We start from the raw sequence: 26,732 nt of genomic DNA on the forward strand, positions 1-26,732 counted from the left end.
CCCGGCCTCCTCATCTTGTCATAACCTTTCACTTAGATTCAGTAAAAGCTTCGCCCCTTCGCACTACAAGGTGAACTCCCCACCCACCCCCTAAAGTTGCCTTCCTAGCCAGTACTGAAACTTTGAGCAATGAAGGAGGTCTTCATTGCTCTTGGAGGCGCCCTTTTGGGTGGCCTCCTTGCTGGCAAGCTCGGCAAAAAGAAGAATTCTGATGCCTCTGCCGCGAAGAAGGATGCTGCTTCGGCTCCCAAGGGCTACACTTACCAGTAAGTCAAACCAATTAAGAAGCACACATGCGGCCTGGAAAATTCACGCTTGTATGGTGGCATGTCTGAAGATCTTGAGCAATTCGCGTGTTTTGGCCCGCAAAGCCACAGCTTTAAGCGTGTAGGGTGCATGCTGCTGAACATTTATTTACATAGGTGGAGCTTATGCCCTGCATACTGGCCTGGGTTCAAGCAGCTGGGCTCCTGACACGCGCCGGCGCCTACTTACCTAGCCCGGTGCCTTATTGCCTCGCCCCACCGCAGGTGGCCGCGGCCGGCGATGACCGTGGACGCAATTATTGTGTCGCAGCCGACGCCTGCCAGCCCCGCACAGCTACTGCTCATCCGCCGCAAGTTTGACCCCTTCAAGGTAAGTAGTTGGGGGGCGGGCATGGCTTGCCAGTTTCCTTCCTGGAGTCAGCCACACTTGGCTGCGCCATCCTGTTTAGCACTTTCTTACTGTGTCGAGTTGCATGCGTATTCTTTCAGGACTCGTGGGCGCTGCCAGGTGGCTTTGTTGACGCCGGTGAGGGCCTGGACGTGGCGGCCGCTCGTGAGCTGCAGGAGGAGACGTCGGTGGACCCCGCGTCCGTGTCCATGACCCAGGTGCGCGGGTGCGGCTAGCGCGCGGGAGCAGCGGCAGCCGGCCTGGGGCTGGTAAACGTGGTGGGCTGCAAGTGATTTGCAAGCGGATGGAGGCCTTGTTGATGGATGATGGGTATTCGTCCATTACTATCGGGTACGGTGCAGTAACTGCTGGATAAATGCAGCTGACGTTGGCCGTCCTTCAAGCCTGGTAAGGCGCTAACCAGTTTCCTCAACGCCGCGGCCCTGCAGGTTGGCGCCTTTGCTGACCCTGGCCGCGACCCCCGCGGCTGGACCGTGACGGTGGCTTACGCTGCGCTGGTGCCCTCGACCGAGCTGGGAGTAAAGGCGGCGGTAAGCGCTGTCCGGGATGCTGTCATGTGCAGGGCGGGCCAGAAGGTGGACGCGGCGGATACGTGGAGGGTGGGGTCCGGATGCAGTATCCGGCTCCGATGTTCGGGCATCATGTTGATAGCGCAGGATGTATCATAGCCCCACGCAACGTGTAGAAATGATGCAAGGATGCACTCTAGCGGATGCTCAGGGGGCTCCGTCGAAAACCGAGCGAGCCTCTTCGTGACCTTGAATGCCCACATCGCCCGCCTGCCCACCTGCAGGACGACGCCAAGGACGCGCGCTGGTTCGACGTGTCGGCGCTGCCGCAGCTGGCCTTCGACCACAAGCTGGTGGTGCGCAGCTCGCTACGGCACCTGGCCAAGCAGCCGGCGGCGCAGGCCATCGGTGAGTGGCCGCAGCACATCTACCTAAGCATGCCTAGCGCAACATTACTGTGTGTATGCTACCTTGATCTCGCACTCCATGCGCATTCTGACAGCACTAGCCTGTGAACCGGCACTTGCATGCCGGTGCCAGTAATATTGCTTATCGTCTGTACCCGAATGAACGGGTCGTGCCGCTGCCTTCGACGACTTGCAGACGGTCTTCCTACACTGCTGCGCTCTGCTGCTGCCAAGCTGGACGGCCCCTGGAAGGCGGACAACAAGTAGGCGGGTGGCAACGAGGAGCCGCGACGGCGCGCAGCACCATGGCACATGCGGGCTGACGTGCCAGAAGGCGAAGCGATCAGCGGGAGACGGTAGCGTCTCAATATCGTATGCCATGTGCGGTATTCTGCGTGCATGTTCGCTTTGACGGGCGCGCGTGTTTGTGGCGACGTATGACTGGGAGTGGCGGCCCTGGGCGTGGCGTGCGAGCGCGGCGTGCGTGCGAAGTTCAACGGGTGTGTGCGCGGGATGGGGCGAGGTCGATCGGTAGTAGTAAGAGCGCTGGCCTAGCGGTGTACATTAATATTCATACGTAGCGTTGATCGCGTCATCAGACGTATACATGCGCCTTAAGCCAGCGGAGTGTTCATCAACTTCCGGCGTTGGTTTAGCCTATGAGGGCACAACCGAGCGATCTGGGACTAATCTAAATCATGATGAACGAAAAGGTTATCAATGCCTTGCTCCTAACGGGGCTAGGCGCTATGGGCACAGCGCTGGGCGGGCTCATTGTCGTCCTGCAGCCGAAAATGCAATTCAAGCGGCTTGGATACCTTCAGGTGGGCATACGCAAAGTACTACTTCTACCTAAAACATCACTGCAGCCGGTTGTGGACGGGGCCGATTCGGTGTCTCGACTGCGAGCGGGTTTGCAACGGCCAACATGACAGTGTTGCATCAAATTCAACGCGGACTGCATTACGGCATCTTGGGTGTCGCGGCAAGGTCACGTCAAGGGTTGCAGTTTTGACCCCCTGCTCGGAACACCGTGTGCAACACCCTGGCCCCCTTCCCACTACCGGCTGCTTTCCCCCTCACCACACACGCTGAGCTCAGGGCTTGGCGGCCGGCCTGATGCTGTGCATCTCCATGCTTGACCTCATGCCGGCCGCGACGGAGGAGGTCGGCTTCGCGGCCGCCAACACCTGGTTCTTCGCCGGCGTCGCGTTCTTCGCCGTGGTGGTGCACTTCATCCCCGAGCCCTCCAGCGAGGGGCTGGTGCTGGATGAGGCGGAGCCCGCCGCCCCCGCCATCGCCAGCTCCAAGAAGCAGGACGGCGACGGCGACGGCGCTGCCGGGAAGGCAGCTGCTGGCAAGGCCGACAAGGGGACCGCCGGCAGGAGGCCCACCAAGCGGTGCGCATGGGTGTTTGGGTGAAGTGGGCGGCCGGGCGCCGGGCAGGGCGCCAGAGGCAGCGGCGTGTGACGTCGGATGCCCCTTGATGTCATGGTCAGTTCTCGCAGCAGCCTCCTGTTCTCTCGCGCCCTAAGCAATTGTGTGCGTTACTGCGTTGGGACGCTGCAGGACTAGCGACTCCTCTGCTGCTGCCCAGGCCGACACGACCGTGGCGGCACCGGCCTCCGCCTCCGCCTCCTCTGTGGCCGCAACCGGTGGCACGGCTGCCGAGCGCGCTGCGCGGCGTGAGGCCAAGAAGCGCGTGCTGCTGTCCGGCCTCATCACCGCCATCGGCATCGCGCTGCACAACTTCCCAGAGGTGTGTGTGGCACTGCTGCGAGTCAACTCATCCGTACCGTCCCTGTACCCGTGCTGCGCTGTTTACCGTCCCTAGCACCCCTCATTGCTCACTGCGCCGTGCTCGCCCACGCCTGAACCCCCCACCGCTCTCTCCTCCTCCCCTCCGCCCCACCAGGGCGTGGCAGTGTTCCTGGCGTCCATGAAGAGCCACGCTGTGGGCGCCTCCCTGGCCTTTGCCATTGCGCTGCACAACGTGCCGGAGGGCGTGGCAGTGGCGCTGCCGGTCTACTTCGCCACCGGCTCCCGCTGGCGCGGCTTCCTGTACGCGGCCACCTCGGGTCTGGCGGAGCCGGCGGCAGTGGTGGTGCTGGCGCTGTTCTTCCCCTCGCAGGTGGGTGGCGGGGCCTGGTGGCGGTTATGTGTGTAACAGGCACAGCCGCTCCTCCGAGCACGAACACAGCCACCCACTCGTCCGCCCCCGCCACACCTACTGACCTCTCCCTCTCCTGTCTCTCCCTCTCCTGCCTTCCCCTCTCCTACACCTCTCCTACCTCGCTACCCCCCGCCTCCAGGGCCTGGACAAGCAGCTGGTTGAGAAGCTGCTGGCAGCCGTGGGCGGCATTATGGCCTTCCTGTCCATTAGTGAGCTGCTGCCGCTGGCCTTCGAGCACGCCGGCCGCTCTGCCGCCGTCATCTCGCTGTTCGTGGGCATGGCGATCATGAGTGCCAACCTGTACATCTTGGACCACTGGATGGGGCACGACCACTGATCAATGAATCATGTGGCGACAAGGCCTCACCGACCACTGAATGTGTGGGCACGGTGACTTGGTGGCTCGCTGGGGATGCGGCGATCGGCACGAACAGGACCCAAAGGGCGTTGGTGGGAAGGCTGTGTGCATGGAGGCAGCGACGGCAGAGCTGTCGGCGATGTCGCCATCGGGCGCTGCTGAGTGGGCGTGCGGTATTGAGGCATGGGGGCGATGGGGCCAGCCTGGCCATTGCTTTGCTGGTTTGTTCAAATCTGGGTGAGGCGGCGGTGTGGCTCAGCCGCTGGCGCGGGCGCGGCCGAATGGCGGTGGCAAGTGCTTAAAACTGTGGGGGCCTGTCACTTCGCTGGGGCCAGCACCATCCGTATGGCGCACATCTACGGTATGCGGTAGCCTGTACAGCCCTCAAAAGCATGCTCACGCTCTCAGTGTCATTCCCCCACACTTCCCGGGCTGTCCTCGCCAGCGGATGCCATCGCACACACCCTGCTGCATCCGTCTTGATTCAATACGGTATCCCCATGCTAGGCAAGGTGTTAGGATGAGCTCAGCACAGTTGCACAGCTAGGTTACGTGCAGACTTACACCAAGTAATACAGCTAGACAGACAGATAGTTTGATGACCATGTCAGCCTGTAAGGGCTAGCAGTCGGGAGTTGGCATGCACCCGAGTGCATACGAGTGCATGCACCGCACCCAACCAGGCCCACCCCCACCCCCATGTCCCCAACTGTGGAAGAAACCCACATTCCCAACGATATCTCCTAGAGAAGGATCTTGGATGACATGTTGAGATGCCTTGTGGCCAGCTACCCTGCTACACCAACACAAACGCTGATTTTATGTTGGTGGCCCTGGCCCCCTGTACCCCCTCTCTCCCCCTCATCCCCCGGCCTGAAACCTCGACAACCCATGCCATCCCCTGAGAAGACGGCCTGCACAGGACCAACTGCTTGACAACGGCACAGCAAGCGCCTCCATCCGACCACGACCATTGGGGGACATAAACTGCAGCCCGTCACTAGTCGTTGGCCATGCCGGCTGCAAGGGCGCGAATGGGGTGGGGCGATGCGACGGCGATTGATGCTTCAGGCGCAGCAAAACATTTATTTGCTCTTTACATGCAAAGTAAGTTTTTGAGAGGGCTGCCCTGCAGCTGACTGATACACGGCTCTCAACACTCGCGCGTGACTGTTGTAGGACTCTAGTGACATCCTGCAGCAATTCCTATGGCTGGGCTGCTCAAGCAAGGCTCGCCGAGCCTCGCTTCCCGCCAGCACAGGGCGCAGCACAGCCCTCTGTCCATGCAGCGGCCCCCGCCTACACTGCGGCGTGCACCGCGAGCGGAATCGGCACACAGCACCGATTGCTGCCACTCTGACCTCAGCCAAAGAGCTCGTGATCTCACCAGCATCACAACCAACACCGCCTCTGCCTGTGCGGCTGAGGTGGCCCTTGCCGCCAACCGCCGCTTGCTACTGCTGGCGCTGGTCTCCAGTGGGGTAACAGTAACGCCCCCCGTCTGCCCCACGCGGGCCGCGGCGCAACCGGCTCTGCCAAGCGCACCGCAAACCAGCGGCCCCAACTCCAACTTCCAGCCCAGCATCGCCCCCAGCCCTAGCTCCAGCTCCGGCTGGAGCCCTGGTGACGGCATGAGCCTGCAGGCGGCCAGGCAGGCCACCGCCGCAGCCCTGCGCGCCCTTGAGGCCGCCTACCGGGCTCTGGTGGAGGAGCAGAGCTGCATCGCGGTGGAGGGCCCCGGGCCCGACTGCCTGCCGGGTGCAGGCAGCGGCGGGCCGGGGGAGGCCAATGGAGGAGGCGGTCGCGGCGCTGTCGGGCAGGGGGCGCTGAGGCTCGTGGAGTCGCTTGTGGCGGCGAGCAAGACGCTGCAGGTGCGCTGCGGCGGCGGCGGGGATGCTGAAGATGCCGCACAGTGCAGAGGAGGACAGGTGCCATGAGAGATTCAGGGACCTGGTCGGTGTTGGTGTGCGTCCTTCCTGCGACACGGCCACCCCCGCCAGCGCTGGCGCAGGGCATCCGTCCTGCTGCCTTGCCAACCCCCTGCCATGTCCGACCTCATCCACCATCCCGCCGGGGCAACACTTGCGCCGCAGGTATCTCTGCCGGTGGTGGGAGCCGACATCGCCTACGCCGGCGCCCCCGCAAAGCGGCGCCGCGGCGTGCTGGGGCTGCTGGATGCGGCGGAGCGGGCGGCGCGAGCCGGCGGCGGCCTGGCAGTGGACACGGCCGACCTGGAGTTCCTAGAACTGGTGGAGGAGGCCACGACGTCAGCGATGCTGCAGCTGAGGCTGCTACAGCGCGCGGCGGAGGGGGTAGCGGCGGCGGGTGGAGGGGGAGGTGGAGGGGAAGCAGGGGCATGGGTGGCGGCTGCGCCGCGGCTAACGGAGCTGACGTATGCGAGCCTGCGCAAGGCCAGGGCGGTGCTGGTGCTGGAGGCTCGGTAGGGGGTGGATGGACCCGATGTGTGTGATCTGGCGGCAGAGCTGGTGTTTGGTGTAGGGCTGGGAAGGCAGGTCACGAGCAGCGAGCGCAATGTGCCATGGCAGGAGTAGTGTGTGCGTGATGGTGTGCATCGCAATCGGGCTCGGGGCACTCAGGTTAAGGCGGTCCCATGAACATGGAAAGGTACACGTAGTGATGTATTGCCCGTAGATTGGTGTTGCTTTCAGTGAATCGCCAAGGTCAAGTAGGATCGACTAGGCGAGCCCACACGGGCTCGCGTGAAAGGAAATGTCTGACCGCATTTATGTGCCGGTAGTGGATTCAAATGAAATCGTTGCTATCGACTTGAACCAGCTGCCTGAGAGCTCGGAAGACTTGCTCGACCTACTTGTCTCAGAGGCTGCACCACTTAGCACCTGGTTCGATTGCGCACGGGCCTACCTTCAGCATGGAAGGCTCGACGCGTTTGACCACATTTATGAGACAGCGACCAGCGAGGAGACCGCTGTGGAGGTGGAGCGCTATTTTGGGCAGAAGCCGACGTATGAGCGCATCCAGTTCTTCACGGCGCGAGCAGCAATCCTTATCGCTCAGTTTCGCGACGAGAAGCAGGCGGACGCCAAAGCCCTCCTGCTGAGCGAGGCAAAGAAGCTCATTACCACGGCCAGCTCGCTGGACCCCAACGAGCAGCTCGTGCTGCTCACCAGCGGGCTCCACCACATGGCGAGGGTAGGACCCAAGGGGCCGCATGGTGGTGGAGGTGGTTTGTGCGAGGGCTTCAGAGGGGAGATTGGGAAGCGGGGGGCGTGTGCCGACCAGCTGAAGGATAGCGTGTGTGTGCGTGTGTGTGTGTGTGGGGGGGGTGGGGGCGGGGTGGGGGGCGGGGGGCAAACGGCGGCACGGCACATTCGGTCCAGCCGGGTGCGCGCCTGCGCGGCGACGGTGGTGTGAGGCCGTGACCGTGTGCATATGTGTGGGTTTGTGGGGTGTGCTGCACATGGTCGGGCCATGCCGGCCTGCGGTGTCTTGTGCCCAGCTTCACCATCCAGCCAACACCAGCGATCCTGCTCCTCCGCCGCCCCCCACCTCCGCCTCCTGGCCCCCTCAGGGCGACCTGACTCAGGCGGCCCGCGACTGGGAGCGCGCCGCCTCCGCCAAGAACAACGGGCGGCCCAACGTGGTGGGGCACCTAGCACTGGCGGGGCTGCACTACCAGCAGCAGCACTACAAGAAGGCGCTGCAGCAGTGAGTGAACGGCGAGAGGGAGGGAGAAAGGTCTGAGCCAAGTGTTTATGTTCGTGTAGTTGTGTGTGTGTGTGTTTACGTGTGTGTCGCCCGCCCCCTACCTCCCTACCCTCCCACTCCGCCAGCTACCGTACCGCCCTGCGCGAGTTCCCCGGCCCCGGCTGCCCGGCTGAGGTGCGGCTGGGCATCGCCGCCGCCTCCTTCAAACTTGGAGACCTGGCCACCGCCAAGGCCGCGTACAAGTGAGAGGCAGGGGGCAGGGCAGGGCAGGGCGGGCGGGCGGGGGTGGGCTCTTCCTCTGTGTGGCATGGCCGCATGGGACATGCACTACGGTATGCAGTATGTACGAGGCCACATTTATTTCTCCTCCACCTTGGCCTGCCCTGATACCCACTGCACCTGTTGCTGCGCTCCAGCCTAAGTCTGCACCCCGCCCCTCCCTCCTATACTACTGTTCCTGGCTGCGCCTTCACCTCTCAAATGATCATGCAATGTAATCCCCCTCCCCCTCAGGCGTGTGCTGGCTCTGGACCCCGACTGCGCCGACGCCTACCTGGGCCTGGCGCTGCTGGCGGCCAGCGACGCAAACGTGCAGCAGGTGTGCGGGGGGAGGGCAGCGGGAGGAGGAGGGACGGGGTGCAGGGACGGGGGCTGGGGAAGTGGCGAGGGAGGTGGCGCCGCAGGGATGAATACATGGAGTGCAGCACCGGAGGGGTTAGTCAGGGGACGAGCAGACGACGTGGGGGTGAGGGGGTGCGGTAGGGTGGGTGGGTGCCAAATGGAGGCAGGGCCTGGCTGCCTGATACCGCACCACGCTTCCTCCCTGCTTCCTGCGCCCCTGCGCCGCATGCCCAACCTGCTGCCTCTCCGCCCCCTGCTGCTTCTCTCCGCCGCCTCCTGCCTCCCCCCTATACTACTGTTCCTGGCTACGCTTTCACTTCTTAAGTAATCATGAATGTTTCCAAACATCCCTGCAACCCCCCCAGGGCCTGGCCGACTGCCTGCGGCACCTGCTGACCGCCTACCAGCTGCAGCCGGGGCACGTGGGCGTGCTCACACACCTGGCGCACTACTGCCTGCTCATGGGGCAGCCGGAGCGGGGCGAGGTGGGCACAGCAGTAGTGTGTGTGTGTTGAAGAGCACAAGGAAAACATTGCGCAAAGACAGTGTATGCGATGCAGCAAAGCGACGGAGTGTCTGTGTGTGTATATGTGTGTGCGTGTGTGTTTGTGTTTGTGTGTTTGTGCGTGTGTGTGCGTGTGTGCGTGTGTGTTTGTGAGGCGCATGTGCGCGTGCAAATGTGGGAGTGCGCATGCGTGCTCGTGCGCGTGTATGCGTGCCCCGAACGTACATGCACACGCACTCGGCACCACACGGCCTCACGCAATCGCAGTCTCCCTCAACATCATCGCGCACGCCCGCACGGCCTGCCGCCGCAGGTGCTGGCTCGCGCGGCGCTGGAGGGCGCCGAGGCTCTGCCGGGCTCCGCCTCTGAGGGCGTGCGGGCGGAGGCCATGACGCTGCTGGCGCGCGCCTACCACGCGCAGGGCCGCATGGACGAGGCGCGGGCCGAGTACGGCAGGGTGAGTGGGCGGGGTGTAGCGCATGCTGCCTTGCTGTCTGCAGCCGCCGCCCATGCCACTCAACGCCGCGTCTCGCCCTCTTTCTCTCTCTCTCTGGGCCCCTGGCGCGCTCGCTTTGCTCTTCCTTGACTGGGTGGGCTTCCTGATGATGATGGGACTTGGGAAACGGGCGAATAATCATGATCGTGTAACCCCCATCCTGCAGGCCTGCGCGCTGGACAAGCGCAGCCCTCTGCCGCGGCTGGGTATGGCCCAGATGTACTGCGGCGCCGGGCAGCTGATCAACGCCGCCACAGAGCTGGAGGAGGCGCTCAAGGCGGCGCCCGCATTCTACGACGCGCTCAAGGTGGGGGGGTTGTAGATACCAGCCCAAACTAAACCGAACCCGCTCTTTTAAATCGGGGAATGGGAGCGGGAGGTGGCGGCCAGGGCGGTGTCCTTGGTGTGTGTGGGGTGCGGCTTGAGGTGTGGGGCGGCTGCGGGCTGGGTCCCGGTGCGTAACCCGACCTCGCCCCCAGCTGAAATTTCCTGCGCGACCCGCCAAACCCGCCCGACCCGGCCCGACCTGACCCGCCACACAGATCCTGGGCCAGCTGCTGCCGGCTCTGAACCGCGAGTCGGGCTCCGGCAGCGGCGGCCGCGGCGGCCCCGACCCCGGCGGCCGCCTGGCTGCCACTGTGGGCATGCTGAAGGAGGCCACGGGCAAGCAGCCGGGGGACGCGGAGCTGTGGGAGATGCTGGGCGAGCTGCTGGCGCCCAGCGACCCAGCGGGTGAGGCGTTTGGGGGGTGGGGGGTGGGGAGCGGGCTGGGTGGTCTGACGGCGGCGCGGGGAGCTGGGCGGCATACGGTTTTCCATGAGTATACATAGTATGTAAACATGCATACGGCACGCCACCACACACATACACACTCACATGCCCTCAATTACACACGCACACGCACGCGCACAGGCTCCCTGGCCGCCTACAAGAAGGCGCTGGCGGTGCACGAGGGGCTGCAGGCGGACGTGGTCAGGCAGCGGGCGGCGCAGGTGCGCAGGCGGCGGGGGCGGAGGGAGGGAGCAGGGGCGGAGGGTGGGGGAAGAGGGCGGGGGTGGAGGGTGGGGGCGGAGGGCGCAGAGTCCGACGGAGTTAAAGACCGGGAGCGAAATGCACGTGAACGATGCGCGGGTGGCGAGCCAGAGGCCTGGGCGACGGCGGCAATCAGTAGATACCGGGCGTGCTTCGGGCCTGTAACCTGCGAGCGGCTGGCGGACGTGGTGCAAGGAGCAGCCCGCATTCGTCTCCTGAGTGCCCTTGCGTCTCCGCCCCTCAGGCTGAGGCGTCTGCGGCGCGCCGTGCCGCGCTGGAGTCCAAGCGCTCGGAGCGGGCGGGGCGGCGGGCGGCGCGTGAGGAGGAGCGGCGTGCGCGCAAGGCGGCCAAGAAGGCTGCGAAGGCGGCGGCGGGCGGCGGCGAGGAGGACGTGGACAACCTGTTTGGGTCGGACGACGAGGACGAGGAGGAGGAGGAGGAGGCGGACCAGGCGCAGGAGGAGGAGGAGGAGCCGGAGCTGGAGGAGCAGCCGGAGGGTGAGCGGGGCGGTGGGGGGTTGTGGATAACAGCCCCAGGGGGAAAGGCTGGGACGGCGAAGGGGCTGGTGGAGCAGCTGGAGGTGCGGGTGCGGTGTGGGCGCCAGGGCATGGGGAGTTGACGTGGCCATGGGCGGTGGCTGGGGCCTACAGGCGGCGTCCAGATAGGCACGGACCGGAGGAGGCAGGTGGGGTGCACGGGGGTGCACCAACCCGGGCCGCCCTTCCGCCGCTGCCATTGCGTACTGGGCGTGTTGCCCCTTTGGCCGCCCCAACCACGCCTATCTACGCACCCCAGCACCTGCTTAGTGCTTCAGTTTTGGCTGGTACTTAGAGTCCCCCCTGTCGGCCTCCTGTCGCCCACTACACCAGCGCACATCGGGTGTGGCTGTCGTGACCCCCTGCTGCTGGTTTGGTTAGTTTGGGCTGGTGTTTACACCCCCCCTCCCCCCCCGCCTGCTGCCCCCCTGCCCCCTGCAGACGAGGACGTGCCCCTGCCCGACCACGTGGTGCCCACCCGCCTGCTCAACAACGCCGCCGTGCTGCACTACAGGTACGTGTGTGTGTGCGTGTGTGTGTGTGTGTGTGTGTGTGTGCGTGTGTGTGTGTGTGTGTGTGTGCCTCAGTAAGTGTGCGCGTGCCTGAGTGTGAAAGCAGAAGGGGAAGGGTCAACACCGTGCGGGGATGGTACACGTCGTGTGTACAATACACGTGGTGAGCGTGCGCCTGCCCCACCCCAACTACCCGTGCATTGCCCGCACAGGGCCGGTGAGGTGGCCACAGCGCTGGCGCTGCTTCAGCGCGCGGTGGAGGGCGCCGCAGCGGACGCCGGCGACGGCTCTGCCAATGGCGGCGGCGGCGGCGGCGGCGGCATGTCCAGCCGCATGCACCGCGCCACGCTGGCCTTCAACCGGGGCCGACTGCTGGAGGCGGGCGGGGAGTACAAGGCCGCGGCGGCGCTGTACAAGGAGGTGCGGGTGCGGGCGTGCGTGCGCGTGTGTGTGGCAGGCGGCGGCGTGTGTGTGTGGCTGCGCACCCAAGTGGCTGGGGGGCGTGGGGGGAGTGAGTGGCTTGGGCGGCAGGGCAGGGTCAGCCGGCGCCGGCTGTGTCCGGGCGCAGCGGGCTCCAAGGCCAGACACATACCGCACAGTCGCGCAGTCGCTAGCAGTACTGATACCAGGGCTTGGAGCGGGGGCCAGCACTTGAGGGTGAGTGCGTGTGTGCGTTTGTGTGTGTATGTGCGTATGTGCGTGGAGCGCCCACCACCCCACCGCCCGCACGGCTGCCCCGCACTCGCAGGTTCTGTCCGAGCACCCCACCTACATCGACTGCTACCTGCGGCTGGCCTGCATCGCCCGGGCCAAGGGCAACCACAAGGAGGCGCTGGAGTTCGCGCAGGTGCGGGTGTGCGCACGGCGGCGCCGGAGTTACTTGGATGTGTGCTGTGTGTGTGTGCTGTGTGTGTATATTTGTTTTCTAATTCCCAGGCCTACGACTCCAGCCCTTTCTCCCCCTGAGCCGCCGCCTCCTGACTGTTGACGCACTCCCCACCCACCCACCCGCCCACCCACCCACCCACCCGCCCGCCCCCCCCCTTGCAGTCGGCGCTGGACAAGGAGGGCGGACACGCGGACGCCCTGGCGCTCATGAGCCAACTGTACATGGAGCGGCGGGACTACGAGGCGGCGGGCAAGGTGGGCGGCCAGGAGGCTGGGTTGTGTGCAGGCGGGCGTGAGCGCACGCGCATGCGCGGATGGCGGGATGGGCAAAAGGCGATTCAGCTGCTGGGAGAGATGTTGCCGTCACAACTGTGGATGTCACAACTGCCCCCATCGGCCGCCTCCTCCCCCACAGACTCTGATCCAGCTGATCCAGGACAGCGGTTCCAAACGCGACACGTACGGCCGCATCGGCTACGCCAACACCTACCTGTACACGGCGCCCAAGGACCGCAAGGAGGACCAGCTGCGCAAGGCCGAGGCGCGCTTCAGCAAGGCGCTGGACGAGTACAGGTGGGGTGCAGGGGCCGTGCGGGGCGGGGGGTCACGATTAGCTAAGGACATGGTAGACGGGGGGAGGAGGCGGGAGGAGGAGGCGGGAGGAGGAGGCGGGAGGCTGAAGGGGCGGCTGGGTTTTATTGGCGTGCAGGTCAGTGCCAGGTGGCGCAGTGGAATCAAGAGTGCCGTACAGCATTCGCACTGCGCACCGCACCCGCGCTCAGTCTCTGCACCCCCGTCTCGCTGCACACTCCTGCCTGTGCCCGCCGCCCCCGCCCCCGGCCCCCCGCCCCCTCAGGGCTGTGCTGGACGCCGACCCGCGCAACGTGTGGGCCGCCAACGGCTGCGGCGCCGCACTGGCCGAGCTGGGATACCTGGACGCGGCGCAGGTGCGAGAAGGGGAGAAGGGGGTGGGGGGAAGAGGGAGGGGTGTGAGGGAAGTTGTAAACCGGGAGGTAATAGCCGGGGCGAGTGTGCGGTGTGGGACCCACAGCAGACAACCTGCCGGTGCCGCTTACAAACGTCGCACATGGGTCCTTCACCCGCATCTCAGCCCGCCGGCCTCCGCCCAGCCCCTGGCCGCCTGCTCCCTCTCTCTCACTCCCGCTTCCCTGCTGCGCCCCCCGCTGACGACCCTGCCCCCTGCGTCTGCTATACTACTACCGGTATTCCTGGCTACGCCTTCAATTCTTCTTTTACAATCATGGATGTAACCCCCCTTCCCCCCCCACACACCTTCAGTCCGTGTTCAGCGAGGTGTACGCCTCCATGGCCCTGTCCGACGGCTTCCTCACCATCCCCGACGTCCTCATCAACCTGGCCAACTGCAACCTGGCGCGATGCGACTACCAGGTGCGTGGTGGGGGCGCGTGTGTGGGTGGGTGTGCATTGTGAGTGGAGTGTGTGGGGGGCAGGTTAGTTGATCCCAATCCCAAACCAACAGGTGTGGATGCAGGAGGGTGTGAAGCCGTAGGTGTAAATGGCCATCGGTTTCTGGGCGAATGGGCTCAATCTCGTAACGGCTCCTTTTCGGTAGGGCTGGGGCGTTTCCTGGCGCCCGCATCCATGCATCGCGTCTTGCTCGTACCGACCTGTCCTCCACCAGATGTACCCACCCCCCTGCCTGCCTGCCCGCTTGCCTGCCCGCCTGCCTGCCTGCCTGCCTACCTGTCCCTGCTGCCCCCCCCTCCCCCTGCAGGACGCGGTGCATCTGTACCGCACCGCGCTGGACAAGCTGGAGCACAAGCACCACCCACAGGTGCGGCCGCGCCCGGGCACACACACACACACACACACACACACACACACACACACACACACACACACACACACACACACACACACACACCCTTGAGAGCGTGTGGACACTAATCCCCCCTCGAGGTGAGAGTAGCGGGGGTTGCGCGATTTCCGGTTGGTAAGACCGGCGGCTCACAGCAGCAGGTATGCGAGGTAACTTCATGTAACATCCGTATACGGTCGCTTTGCTGCATCGCATACACTGTCTTTACGCGATGTTTTCCTTGTGCGCTTTAACACACACACACACATACACACACGCATGCGCTCTGCAACACCCACATGCTGGGTGTTGCACGATGTGCATGTGAACGCCGCCGCTGCCAGCACACTGCACCAACCCAGCGTTCCGCATCATCACAGCCTTGCCACTTGCCAGCCGCTCGACTCTACAACCCCTGCCTGCAAGCCCCCGTGCGCCGCCGCGCCGTGTCAACGTCGCCTCCTTCCAACCACCGCAGTCATGCGAGTCATCCCACCCACCACCGCCGCAGCTGCCGTACTGCTCGCACGCCACCACGTCGCCTGGCCCGCGCCTCATCCCTCCAAACCCCTCCCCCTGGCTACGCCTTCACTTCTCAAGCGATTATAAATGTTATTCCCCCCCCCCCGTGTCTGCTATACTACTGTACCTGGCTCCGCCTTCACCTCTTACATAATCATGAATGTACCGCCCCCCCCCCAAAACACACACGCCCCCTCGCCCGCAGGTGCTGCTGTACCTGGCTCGTGCGCTGTACGACTCCAACAAGCTGACCGAGGCGCAGTCCTGCCTCAAGCGCGCCATCCACCTGGCGCCCACAGACTACAAGCTGCGGTTCAACTACGCACTCACGCTGCAGGTGTGCGCGTGGCGGGGTGGCGCGTCGTGCCGGGTCGGGTCGGGTTGGGTCGGGTCAGGTCGGGTGGGGTGGGGTGGGGTGGGGTGGGCTGCCTGTGCCTGTGGTGGTGTGGTGCAGTGTGGGGATGAGCGGCGCATCGAGCCGCGGCGTGTGCACGGACTGTGCGCTGACACGTGTCCGCTGCCTTACCTCCCCCTGCTGCTGCTGTTGCTGCTGACTCACGCCTTGTCTGTGTGCGTGCTCTCCCCCTCTCCCCCCCCCCCACAACGCGTCTACGCTGCAACTGTACCTGCCTACGACTTCACTTCTTAATTAATCATGAATGTAACCCCCCCCCCCGCCCCGCACAGGAGTGGGCTGTGCGCACGTTCCGCAAGGAGCGTGTGGCGGGTGACCCCACCAAGCTGCCCGACTTCCAGCGGGCAGAAGTGCTGCTCAAGGAGGTGGGGCAGCGGCCGAAGGGAGGGGTAGCACTCCTACAAGGGGGGAGGCAGGAGGCAGTGCATGGGAGATTTTGGGGGCATTGTTGTAAGGCCCAGGGCTTGGAGGCTTGAGCCTCCGGGCTTTGGATAACCATATGCGCACGTCAAATTTCATGCTTACACATCGTTCACTGCACGCCGTCCGCACATGCCTCAGATCCTGGCCCTTACATCCCCTCCTCCCGCCTTCGCCCCCACAGGCCCACCGTCACTACGAGCACCTGAAGGTGTTGGGCCGCGAGCGCTCCGGCCTGGACGACGTCAAGCTCAACGCACACGTCAGCTTCTGCGCCGCGCAGCTGCAGAAGGTGGGCGGGATGGGGGGGACAAACGGCGGCACACGCAGGTCGGGTGGAGGCGGGACGGCGTGTGTGAGGGGTGGGCCTGGGCCGTGTGGGCGGATGCGAGTGTGGGCCAGATCCAACAGACCGCAATAACGTGTGTCGGACGCGCCCCGATGTCACACTCCGTTCCCGGTGATTCTCAGTGCCCGCACTCAGTGGTTGTGCCCGCAGCATGCCACCACGCCACCGGGGCACGCCCGTTGCCCTTGTCTCAACTCTCCACCACCACCCCTCTCAACCTCCCCCCCGCTCCGCTCCGCCCGCCTCCTTCTGCCCCAACAGACTCAGGACCTGATTGACGCCGCCGCCAAGGAGGACTACGAGGCGCGGCTGCGGCGGCACGAGCAGATCAAGATCCGCGAGGCGGCGGAGGCGGACCGCCAGGCGGAGGAGCTGCGGCGCCAGGCCGAGGTGGACGAGGCCAGGAGGCGCCGCGACGAGCTGGCGCGCGCGGCGCAGGACAAGTGGGTGGGGTGGGGTTTGTGGTGGTGGCGGTGGTGTGTATGTGTGCATGTGTAGGGGGGGATCATGCGAATGAGTGGGTGGGTGGGTGGGTGGGTGGGTGTGAAGCCACCAGACGCTGGTGTTGGTGGGCGGGCGCTTGCGTTGATGGCACGCGAGTCACGTGTCCCCCGCGGCACCCATGCGCACACGCTCGTCTCACACACACAGGCTGGAGGTGCGCAAGGCGGAGTGGCGGCAGCAGGCGGAGCTGCTGGCAGGCACGGAGGGCGGCGCGGGAGGTGGCGCTGGCGGCGAGGGAGGCCGCAAGCGCCGTCGCGGCGAGGGCGGCGCGGGCGGTGGCAAGAAGCGCAAGGGTGAGGCGCGGCGCCGTGCAAATACTCCAGGGGCAACAACGCACCGCGAGGCATTGTGCTGGCTGTGTAGCCGCGGTTGGGCGGACGCGCCGGGAAACCAGGGGGCAGGAGGTTGTCCTGCTCACAAAATGATTATTCCCACACGTTATTATTGTCTCCATCTGCGCTGTGCTTTGCGGTGCTTTACGGTGCTACACATGATCTTTGTCTCCATACATATGCTCTGTGCATTGCGGTGCCGCCCTGCCCTGTCCCTCACCTGCGCCACTGCGCGGCCCACTGCCCCCGCCGCGCAGACAAGGGCGGCCGCAAGAGCGCGGGCCGCGACGAGGTGGGCGATCTGTTCGGGGACGACGAGGAGGAGGCGGCGCCGGGCACCGAGCAGGGAGACGACGAGCCCGAGTACGACGAGGTAAGCGTGCGTGTACGTGAGCGTGAGCTTTTGCGTGTGGGTGTGCGTGTGCGTGTGCCACGGTATCACGTGTGTGGAACGCTTCTGCGGCCAGTTGCTGTGTGGCCGTCCTACCGCCGATCCTGAACTACCCGGCCCGCCCGCACGCCACCATTGCCCAACAGCGCGCCGGCGGCATGCCGTCTGAGGAGGACGATGAGGCGGCGGCTGCGGCCATGGCCGCCGGCGAGGACGGCGAGGGCGACCGCGGCTCGAAGCGGCGGCGGCAGCGGCTGCGGGCGGCGGCGGCGGCGGCTGCGGGCGACGCCGGTGATGCCGACGCGGCAGTAGCAGGGCTGGAGGATGTGGAGGATGATGGGGTGAGTTGGGAGTTCACGTCACATTAAGCCGTGCCACTGCCAGGAACACAACACGGATGGGAAAACGTTATCATCTGACATGGAGGTCTGCTGCAAGTGCCCATGATGCGGGAGGCCAGTGGTCGCGCCACCCTTGCAAGCCCCTGGCATGCCGCCGTGTCGGCCCGCGTCCATGGCTCTAAATATCCCTTTTAACATTTCCTCCTCTTGACGTGTGTGTGCGCGTGTGTGTCAGGCGGGCGCGGGTGTTCCGGCTGCTGCCGACGACCCCATGCTCCAAGACGATGACGGAGCCGCCGCAAACGGCGACGAGGACGGCGGCGCAGGCGGCGGCGGCGCGTCCGCACGCCGCAGCCGCCGCGCGGCTCTGCATGACGACGGCGACGAGGAGGAGGAGGCGCCGCCGCCGGCAGCCGGGGAGGTGGCGGCAGCAAATGCCGGGGGAGGCGACGCGGCGGCGGCGGACGGTGTCCAGCAGGACCTGCATAGAGACCTGTTCGGCGATGAGGACGACGATTAGGCGGCGGATGATGAGAGGCTGTGGCTGGTAGCAGCGGCCCCCACACAGTAAGACTACGAGCGGACAAATTAGTGGGGCGGGGTTGTCGGCGCGGCAGCGGTTCCCGCCACGGATCATCCAGCTTTGCTACCGAGTATGAACTCGACCTGCCGCTGCCTGCAAACGCTTGAGAGGCGCCTCACATGGGCACAGCAAGCAAGATATTGAAGTTGCTTAGGCCCCAGGTCTTTGCTTGCGCGGTGCGTGGTGGAGGGCGACGAAACGTGTGAAGACGCGGAGCGGAGTGGAGGGGGAAGCGTCTTGGCTTGGCTGTCTGGGGCTGTCTGGGGCGTGTGGGGCGGGGGAGGCTTTGCCAGTGTCAGCGCCGCCGAACAGCCCCCGCCTCCCAGTCGGCCAGACACAGCCCGCTGGAGGGTGGGCTGTACCGCGTGCGACTACCTTGCAACCTTGTTCATCTGGTAACGCATCTTTCGTGTGCAGAGGAACACTAAGACGCGGCGAGAAGCCTCGTCTCGCGGCGCAGCACAAGGAGAGTGGCCCGGCAGCTGCGGCTTTTAAAATCAGTCCAGTTACAAGAGAGGAATCCCGCCATGTGCAGCAGTCCAACCCACCAGTTCCGTCCCCCCGTGAGTCATTGCCACACGCCCTCAAGAGAATACGGATAATAACCACAGGACCGCTCCGTTTCTAACCCGCCTTGCTCAGGAACAAAAGTTAAACCCCGTCAACATTGAGGGGCAGCCAGGCATAGGCGGAAATTGAAGCGACTAAAGCGCTTTTGAACATGTCTAGTCACGTTCATCGAACGGGCCGGTGCATAAACTCTGCCGCATCATCCAATACCAGTGCACGGCGCGGGTTGCGCGTCGTTGGTCGAAACGGTCGGAACAGTTGAACTCTGAAGTGAAACGTCATGGGGCCCCGCGGTCAAACATTTTACGCGGTCGTGTCATCCTTGGCACGCATGGCCCTCCCTCTGTCATTGCTCTGGCCTATGCCTAGGACATAATCATGCACGTCATTGCTAGGGGTGGCAATCATCAGCCAACGCACTCACCACCAACCCAACGCAGCCTTAGCTGTGCATAGCTTCAGCCTGCGAGGCCTGGTGCACTTGGGCTCATCTATGGCCCGCCTCCGCTGTGGCGGTCTAAAGTCACACTGCAACTCCGAGCAATTCTACACACTGCCCAGCCGAAACAAAACCCTCACTCGCTCATGCTGCAGCTGTCTATGCGCTGCACGAGTCTCCACCCAATACTTCAAGCTGCTGCGCGCCGCCCGCCCGCCCGCCAGCAGCGCATGGATGAAAATAGCTTGCCTCCATTCTACACCGCCCTGATTTACATAGGCCGCGGTGCCTGCGAGCCAGCCATCTGGTTACGCAGCATAGCTGCGTACGCCGCGCGGCGCTTCTCCTCCTGCCGGTTCGTTTGGCGCCGCCGCAGCTCCTTGAGCTCCCTGCAGCACAATCGAGTGGGTACATCAGTATATGAACCCCGTGAAGCTTGAAGCGAAGGGCCAGTACCGGTAACCAGAGCACCATCAATCCCGACGAGGAGGCAGGCACGCCGAAAACCGCCCGGACACTCACTTGCAGCGCGGCACCGGGCAGTCCGCCCGCGTGCAGCTCTTGGCGTGCAGGTTGAGCAGGCACCACATCTTCTTGCACAGCTGGCAGCCGCCCGTCACCTTGGACTGGCAGTGCACGGCGTGCTGGAACAGCTGCTTCACCTTGCGGCAGCTGTTGCTGCCGCAGGCGCTGTTGTGGCAGCCGCACGCGTGCACCAGAAGTGCGAGCGTCTTCTGCAGCTGCTCGTTCCGTTCCCGGCGCTCCGCCTCCGTCAACCGTTGCCGTGTCTCGTCCAGAGCGCGCTTGTGCGGCTGTAGGTTCACACAGACGCGCACGATCAGGCCCGAGCGCATACACCAAGCACACGCGAGCGTTCCCGTAACAGTAAACCCTTCGATGAGTATACCGCACGCTGCGGCCATGGACAAGCACTCACCACGACAGGGTGAGCGTGCCCCACGTTGACCTTGCAGCTGGCGCACATGTCGAAGTCCGGGCACACCGTGCAGCGGAAGCCGCTGCCGGGCTCGATCTCCGCATTACACTGGTTGCAGCTGCTGGCGAACGCCGGCGAGTGCGGGTTGTGGAGGTGGTACAGCACCATCATGCTGCTGTGCTTGGCGCGCCGGAGCGTGTCGAACTGGTAGTGGTTGCCCTGGCACAGCGACAAGAAGGTCTGCACGAGGGCAGAAATGCGGCGGACACGGTCAGCTAGGCGGCATGATCACCGAAAGCCGAGCATAGCCTTATCACCGTTTCGCGACAACCCAAAGCGTGGCTGCGCGCAGCCTGACACCGCCACCCGGCACTCCTGCTGCAACCCCCACCTGGCGCGTCTCGAAGAACTCGCTCTCCATGTCGCCGTCCGGGTCCCGGTCCCACTGGATCATCTCCTCCAGCTTCTCCATCGCCAGCTCCGCCGTGCTCACGCCCGCCGGCAGCCGCAGTTGCTGGCCCGTCAGCGTGCGCGTCTCCTCGTCACGGAAGCACGCCTCGCAGATGGTGAGCGACGACACGGTGCCCACCGGCACCGACGGCCCGCCGCCCTCCAGCTTGATGCCCTCGAACTTGCGCTCCGGCGCGGCCTTGGGCGGCGTGGCGCCGGGCGGCGTGCGGTAGCTGCAGGAAGGGGCCGGGTGGGCGTGTGAGCAACCCGCCATGCGCTACCGGACACGCGCTCGTGGCATTGTTATGCACAGCCTATATGCGCTGCGGTGGTGTAGTTCGTCTACGCCCACGCCCGCGCGGTCACTCACCGGTACACGACGTTGGGGCCGCGGATGTGCGCCCGGCAAAAGGTGCAGGGCACCTGCATGTGCACCACGATGAAGTCCTCGCGCATGTTGCCGCCCAGGATCTCGCCCAGCCGCGCCATGAGCTGCTCGTCCGCCGTCGCGGGGCCGCCGCCGTAGCGCTTGCCCTTGGCGCCCGCCTTCCGGCTCGGCGCCGACCCCGCGCCCTTCGTCCCGGGCTTCCCCTTCGCCGCGTCGTTGATCGCCATCAGCTGGTTCTCCGCCTCGCCTGCGGGACGACGGCAAGTTCCCGGGGGTTAGAATCAGCGGTGGGGCATCGATGACAGCAGCAAGCCACCCAAAGTGCTACTGGTGTAAGCACATAGCTGCGCCCAGCCTCGCCCTTCCGCCCGCTGCAACGGCCCCGGCCCCCCTCGCACCCGGCCAGTAGTCGCCCTCCATGTAGGGGATGTAGGTGACGCTGCAGCGCTCCATGCGATGGTCCCGCCCGCCCTCAAAGTACGTGTCCCACAGCGTGGACAGGTGCTTGACGATGCCCTCCTCCTTGGCCAGCTTTAGCATCTCGATGTACCACATGCGCAGCCGGTCCGAGCGCGGCGTCTTCTGCTTGGTTGGGTGGCAGTACAGGATGTAGTCGTCGCCCTGTGCGCGTGAAGCGTGTCGGGGACCGGGAGGGGCGAGGGTGGTTCAGGCGTGTTATTGAAGAGGGCGGAGGTGTAGGCGGGCCGTAGCCTGGCCGGAGTAGGCAAGCTGAGCAGCCTTTGCGAGAACCGCTTGCTTGCTGCTGTACAAGGTGCATACCCCAGACGACAGAGCATTGCATGTACCGCTGACTTGCCGCCGGCAACGCACGCAAACGCCTCTAAGCCGACAACCCCCCCCGCCCATTCCCAAACCTCGCGCCGTGCGCAGACCGCCGCACCTGCATGGGCGGGCACGCCCAAATGTACATCTGCTCGAAGCCCATGTTGCGCGTGAACTCCACGTAGGCAATGAGCAGCTGGTGGTACACGAAGGTGCGCAGCGACACGGCGGGCCCCAGCGCGGACGGGATCTCCGGCCGGAAGTACTTGACCGAGTCCAGGTACGACAGGTACACCACGTTGGTGTTGGGCGCCGGGCAGTCCTTGCCGTACTCCTGGACGTACATGCAGAACAGGCACACGTCCACGCCGTCCAGGCTCTGGAACAGCAGCAGCACCTTCTGCCGGTAGCCGAACTCGCCGGGGTAGCCGTCGGTAGGGCCGAACGTCTCGTGGAAGCGCGGCTTCACCTCGCACTTCTTCATCACGCTGTTAATCATGCGCACCGTCAGCGGCTCCGGCTTGGCCACCTCGTGCAGCGGCTTGCCCTGTGCGGCGCCAAGCAAGGCGCGTGAGGCAACACACGAGACAGGGCACACCCGCCCCCCTCCCCATTTCTATGCGCCTGCACGAGGACTGCGGAGCCCCGCGTCTGTTTCGCCCACGACGCTTCAGGTCATTCAGCCCGCGACCCAGCTGCTCTGCCCACCTGCTGCTCGGCTCGCTTGTGGTGCTCCTTCTCCAGCTCCCGGTTGAGCCGCTCCGTGATGAACTCGCTGAGCCGACTGGTCGGCAAGTCCTTGGCTTCGAGCATGGCTTGCGGCCGCACCTGTCCCACGGGATGCGACAATACAACGGTATGTGCTCAGGGGCCTAGTAACTGCAACCCGCAACCTTACACGTACGCGCACACGTTGGCGTGCAGTTGGTCATTGCCTTGCAGTCTGATGGCTATACACGTCGGCCTCAGCTCACCTCCGTTTTTTGCCGCTGGCCCCGCTCGTAGCCCACCGCCAGGCAGTCCGGACACAGGTAGTGCACGTCGGTGTTGTTGCGGCCCTTGTTGAACATGCCGCAGATCTGGTGCACCCAGCCCTCGCAGTGGTCGCACTGCACCCAGCCCTCCTCGATCTCCTCGTCGTTTTTCCGTTTCTACAACACACGAAAGGCGCGTCAACTTGTTGTTCGGGGCAGAACTCGTGGGAAGCCCAAGCTAGTTGCGCCTGCAACAGAACATGCGTCGTCGCCTGCGATCATGTACAGGCCCGTTCGCGCGCGCCCGCTCCGGCTCCCACTCACCACCAGGTCGGATTTCTTGATGGACACGCCCTCCACCAAGATGCGCTCGCCCTTTTGGTCTGTGAAGCACTGGTGGCAGAAGTAGCCCTTCAGGTCGTTGCCGTGGTCCGGCGGCGTGCTGTAGAAGATCTGTCCGCGCTTGATGCGCAGGCCGCATGACGAGCAGTAGATCACGGGCGGCTCGAACGACAGCTTCGTCAGCGCGCACACCTGCGGGGACGGACCGTGCCGATGACCAACCCTCAATCCCACGTGGTTTTACTCCATGCGGTCCCTACCAGAGGCCGACTAGGCTACATAGCCTGCACGGCTTGTGCACCCGTGCCAAACTCCGCAGACTGCTGCTACCGACCTTGCAGGCATCGTCCGGGTTCGCCGGCGGCGGCTGTTGTGCCTTCTGCGTCACCGCCGCCGCGCGAATGAGGTCAACGTGTACGCGAATTTGCTTCGCGTCGAAGGTCTCCAGTAGCGACGTTCCCGTGTTCTGCGCGTACGACATGGCCGATTGGAAGTCAGCCGCATGCACTAGCCATAGCTTCGACAGCCCACACAATCGGCGTTGGGTTTATGCCGAACACGCACCCCGTCCCCGGGAAACTGACCTGCCGCAGTACGTCGTCCGTCTTCGCACGCTTGGGTGCCGGCTGCTGTTGCTGCTGCTGCGGCGCCGACATCATGGGGCCCTGGCCCGGCGCCTGCACCTGTGGCGGCGGCTGCAGCGGCATACCGCCCTGCATGGGATTGTTCATTCCCATGGGCATGGACATGCCCATGCCGCCGCCACCCACCGGCACCATCTGGTTCATGCCATCCATGCCGCCGCTGCTCATGCCCATCATCTCGTGTGGCCGCTTCTGGCCCCCGAGGCCGTTTGCGTTCAGCCTCATTGCCTGCAAGGACAACGACGGGAGGAGCGCACAAGGCAAAAGGGTCGACAGGACGAACATGCACGAAGCTTACAAACAGCCACTAAATGCGGTTGCAGGCGCACATCGCAAGTATCGGTATCACCCTGAATGCGTGTTGCACAATTGCGTAGTTCCCGTGCAAGCGCGGACGACGCACCTGTTGCGGCTGCTGCTGCGGAAACATGCCGTTCGGCATCATGGGTGGTGTCGGCATGAAGTTGGCGCCCACACCCGGCTGCTGTTGCTGCTGCATTTGCTGCTGCTGCTGCATCTGCTGTTGCTGCAGTTGCTGTTGTTGCATCTGCTGTTGTTGCATCTGCTGTTGCTGCTGCTGCTGGATCTGCTGCTGCTGTTGCATTTGCTGTTGCTGCTGCGTCGCCTGGCGCGTCTTCTTCACGTAGTCCTTCACCGGCATGCACACCGGGCACGTCTGCTCCTGCGGACGCAGACGCCCATGGAGGGCGTTAGATTACAGCAACATGCAAACGCACACCCGAGCTCAGCACATTCGCGTGACAACACTGGGCGACACAGAAGTCCGCAGCCTCAGCAACCGTCCACAGCGATCCAGTGCCTACCTGGCACTTCTGGTGGTGCTTCAGTAGGTCCTTGGAGTTCGTGCACCGCGGGTACTCGCACGCGGGGTTCTGGCACGAAAGGATGTGCTGCCACAGCTGCTTGCCAAACTTGCACTGCGACTTCAGCTGGCAGTCCTCCCCGGGCGCCCGGCACTTGGCGCAGTGCCGCAAGAACAGCAGCCAGCGCTGCTGTTTCTGAATGGATTGCTCCCGCTGCTTAGCCGGGTCGTCCGCACCTGCAAGTAGTCAATACTCAATCAGGCTTCATGCCCCGCGCCCAAACAGCACTGCCTCGCAGCCCAGCCGAGTACCCACCTCCGGCCGCGTTCATGCCTGGCAGCCCTCCGTTGGGTATCGGCGCGGGCATGGCTGGCACCTGGCCCATCGGGTTCACGCCGCCTGGCCCTGGGAACGCCGCATTGTTCGCAACGGGCATCATGCCCGGCAACGACGCGGGATTGTTGGCCATCCCACCCACCGGCACCATTCCGGGAAGGCTTGGGCCGACCGCCGCCATGCCTGCGAGCAGCACCTCCATGTTACGACAGGTCAACGCACGCCCGGGCACGGTAGGGCATGCTGGGCAGTGTGAAAGCCCACCCCCCCCGCCCCTGCCCTGTCCCATCGCTCACCCCCGTTGGGAACAGTCTGTTGCGGCGCGTTGAACATGCCCATCCCGTTCAACATGGGCGAGCCATTGTTCCCCATCGGCATCGCCGGCGCGCCCATAGGCACCATGCCGTTCCCCATCGGAATCATCCCCGACGGAGCGGGCGCCGCAGCCGCGCTGGGCACGAAACCCTGTTGCGGCATCTGCTGCTGCTGAGGCACCATCCCAGGCCCCGTCGCGAGCTGGCCAGGCAGAAGCCCTGCACAACGCGTAGAGCACGAAGTGTCAGCACATGTTGATGGTCGCAGCCGTCGCGATGCAGCTATATACTGACCGTTTATTGTCAGCTTGTTCATCGGTTGTGGTGCTGGTTGTGCCTGCGGTAGTCACAGCGAGCGGTCAGTGACTTATCGTCACATTCCAAAATTTCGGGAAACTTACCCCGAGCATGGGCTGCGTGGGCTGCGCGTTCCAGTCCCGTTGACCGCGTATGAGCACAGGTGCGCCGTTGCTCATAACACCCTGTGGCATAGGCGCCCCTGCGTTGAACGCTGTATTGTTTGCGCCCATGAGCGGGTATTGGTTGGCCGGGTCCAGCTGCTGCATAGGCTGCGTCGCGACCATGTTCTGGCCGGGAACCTGCGCCATCTGATTTCGGAGAGGGTCCTGGAGGCCCATGTTGGCCGTCATAGCTCCGTTGTTTGGCATGAAGCCTTGTTGGGCTTGCATGGGCTGCTGCATACCGTTCTGGAACTGTGCCATGTTCTGCATAGGCACGTTCATCATCCCTGGCATTTGTCCGGGAGGAGCAACCGGCTGCTGCAGGCCGTTCTGCGCCATTTGCGTGCCCTGCAACACTCCGCCGGGAGGGGCGCCGGGCTGGGGGGGCTGCTGCCCCGCGTTTGGGCGCGCCACGAAGCGCTTCGCGACGTCGTGCAGCCGCTGCTCCAGCGTGTTCATGTCAGTATATTCATCCTGCGCAATTGAGGCGTCGCCGGTCAAGCGCGCGCAGCCCAACGAGCTTCTAAAGCCGGTCGCGACTTGCCTTGCTCTTTGCCGACCGATAGAGTCCGTCCTCGAGCCGCTTGACAAACTCCGGCAGCTTATTGTTATAAGGCTGCTGTGAGGGCCGCTTGGACTGGAAAATATGGTATCTGCGCGGCGTAGAAAGCCAAACTCCGTCAACGATGCCCTCTCCCTCGCGACCACACCAAACTGCGCCCTACATGTGGTCCGTCATCCGCTGCCTGTCCGCTGTGTCCGCCTCTGACTGCCATGATGCCGGAAGAGTGGGGAGCGGCTGGGGCTGCACCATCTGGGGAACCATGGAGGCCATTTCTCGCTCCTCTCTGGCCCCGTCCCCGCAAAATGCTTGCAAGCAGGAACTAATCCATTGCTACGTACGACTAGTCAGAAGCACGATATATGCGGTCAAGGCGGGGCCGAAGTCAGGTCTTTGTTTCAACAGGAAAGTTGAGTCAATTTCCCCGCTCGGAGCAGCAAGATAAACGACAGCCGAGCTAGCAGCTTCGGTACAAACTACAACTAAGCCTGCTTCTATCGTTCAAGCGTTCCCCTTGACTTGACATTCATCATTGGTCTCAAGCATTCCCTGTGAACGCGCCCTCGATTGCCGCAGCGTGTCGCTAACACAAATTTGCCTTGTTTATGGCTA

At 64.3% G+C, this 26,732-nt stretch overlaps 5 protein-coding genes across 5 annotated transcripts; 4 read left to right on the plus strand and 1 right to left on the minus strand.

Annotated features, from left to right (window-relative positions):
• The first annotated feature begins 35 nt into the window (after nucleotides 1-35).
• On the plus strand, nucleotides 36-2,299 carry CHLRE_03g189500v5 (uncharacterized protein). The gene is made up of 6 exons (XM_001691813.2): nucleotides 36-266; nucleotides 531-636; nucleotides 756-872; nucleotides 1,104-1,205; nucleotides 1,469-1,592; nucleotides 1,788-2,299. Exons 1-6 carry the CDS (start codon nucleotides 130-132, stop codon nucleotides 1,856-1,858), a joined length of 657 nt encoding a protein of 218 aa, XP_001691865.1. The 5' UTR covers nucleotides 36-129; the 3' UTR covers nucleotides 1,859-2,299.
• Nucleotides 2,300-2,345: 46 nt separating this feature from the next.
• Nucleotides 2,346-4,517, plus strand: CHLRE_03g189550v5 (uncharacterized protein). Its single transcript, XM_043061158.1, has 5 exons — nucleotides 2,346-2,415; nucleotides 2,693-2,991; nucleotides 3,161-3,350; nucleotides 3,507-3,722; nucleotides 3,904-4,517. The coding sequence occupies exons 1-5, from the start codon at nucleotides 2,386-2,388 to the stop codon at nucleotides 4,099-4,101; spliced, it is 933 nt and encodes a 310-aa protein (XP_042926287.1). The 5' UTR covers nucleotides 2,346-2,385; the 3' UTR covers nucleotides 4,102-4,517.
• A 508-nt stretch (nucleotides 4,518-5,025) lies between these two features.
• CHLRE_03g189600v5 (uncharacterized protein) lies at nucleotides 5,026-6,727 on the plus strand. Its single transcript, XM_043061159.1, has 3 exons — nucleotides 5,026-5,229; nucleotides 5,302-5,993; nucleotides 6,216-6,727. Exons 2-3 carry the CDS (start codon nucleotides 5,331-5,333, stop codon nucleotides 6,564-6,566), a joined length of 1,014 nt encoding a protein of 337 aa, XP_042926288.1. The 5' UTR covers nucleotides 5,026-5,229; nucleotides 5,302-5,330; the 3' UTR covers nucleotides 6,567-6,727.
• A 48-nt stretch (nucleotides 6,728-6,775) lies between these two features.
• CHLRE_03g189605v5 (uncharacterized protein) lies at nucleotides 6,776-18,587 on the plus strand. Its single transcript, XM_043061160.1, has 26 exons — nucleotides 6,776-7,293; nucleotides 7,673-7,809; nucleotides 7,935-8,051; nucleotides 8,323-8,407; nucleotides 8,796-8,915; nucleotides 9,249-9,392; nucleotides 9,598-9,738; nucleotides 9,974-10,163; nucleotides 10,344-10,423; nucleotides 10,708-10,960; nucleotides 11,441-11,513; nucleotides 11,724-11,931; nucleotides 12,260-12,358; nucleotides 12,562-12,654; nucleotides 12,815-12,972; nucleotides 13,256-13,346; nucleotides 13,699-13,809; nucleotides 14,156-14,215; nucleotides 14,967-15,098; nucleotides 15,449-15,541; nucleotides 15,781-15,888; nucleotides 16,207-16,388; nucleotides 16,597-16,742; nucleotides 17,039-17,154; nucleotides 17,319-17,513; nucleotides 17,749-18,587. The coding sequence occupies exons 1-26, from the start codon at nucleotides 6,853-6,855 to the stop codon at nucleotides 18,031-18,033; spliced, it is 3,858 nt and encodes a 1,285-aa protein (XP_042926289.1). The 5' UTR covers nucleotides 6,776-6,852; the 3' UTR covers nucleotides 18,034-18,587.
• Nucleotides 18,588-18,590: 3 nt separating this feature from the next.
• On the minus strand, nucleotides 18,591-26,725 carry CHLRE_03g189650v5 (uncharacterized protein). Its single transcript, XM_043061161.1, has 20 exons — nucleotides 26,284-26,725; nucleotides 26,103-26,211; nucleotides 25,499-26,032; nucleotides 25,392-25,434; nucleotides 25,080-25,316; nucleotides 24,763-24,966; nucleotides 24,448-24,683; nucleotides 24,027-24,305; nucleotides 23,564-23,851; nucleotides 23,314-23,445; nucleotides 22,962-23,171; nucleotides 22,638-22,814; nucleotides 22,372-22,491; nucleotides 21,782-22,210; nucleotides 21,279-21,501; nucleotides 20,863-21,127; nucleotides 20,434-20,725; nucleotides 20,043-20,282; nucleotides 19,628-19,917; nucleotides 18,591-19,494 (listed from the first exon to the last, which is right to left on the minus strand). The coding sequence occupies exons 1-20, from the start codon at nucleotides 26,391-26,393 to the stop codon at nucleotides 19,377-19,379; spliced, it is 4,536 nt and encodes a 1,511-aa protein (XP_042926290.1). The 5' UTR covers nucleotides 26,394-26,725; the 3' UTR covers nucleotides 18,591-19,376.
• Nucleotides 26,726-26,732: the final 7 nt, after the last annotated feature.

This window comes from Chlamydomonas reinhardtii, chromosome 3, assembly GCF_000002595.2.
Source record: "Chlamydomonas reinhardtii strain CC-503 cw92 mt+ chromosome 3, whole genome shotgun sequence".
Classification (NCBI taxonomy): domain Eukaryota; kingdom Viridiplantae; phylum Chlorophyta; class Chlorophyceae; order Chlamydomonadales; family Chlamydomonadaceae; genus Chlamydomonas; species Chlamydomonas reinhardtii.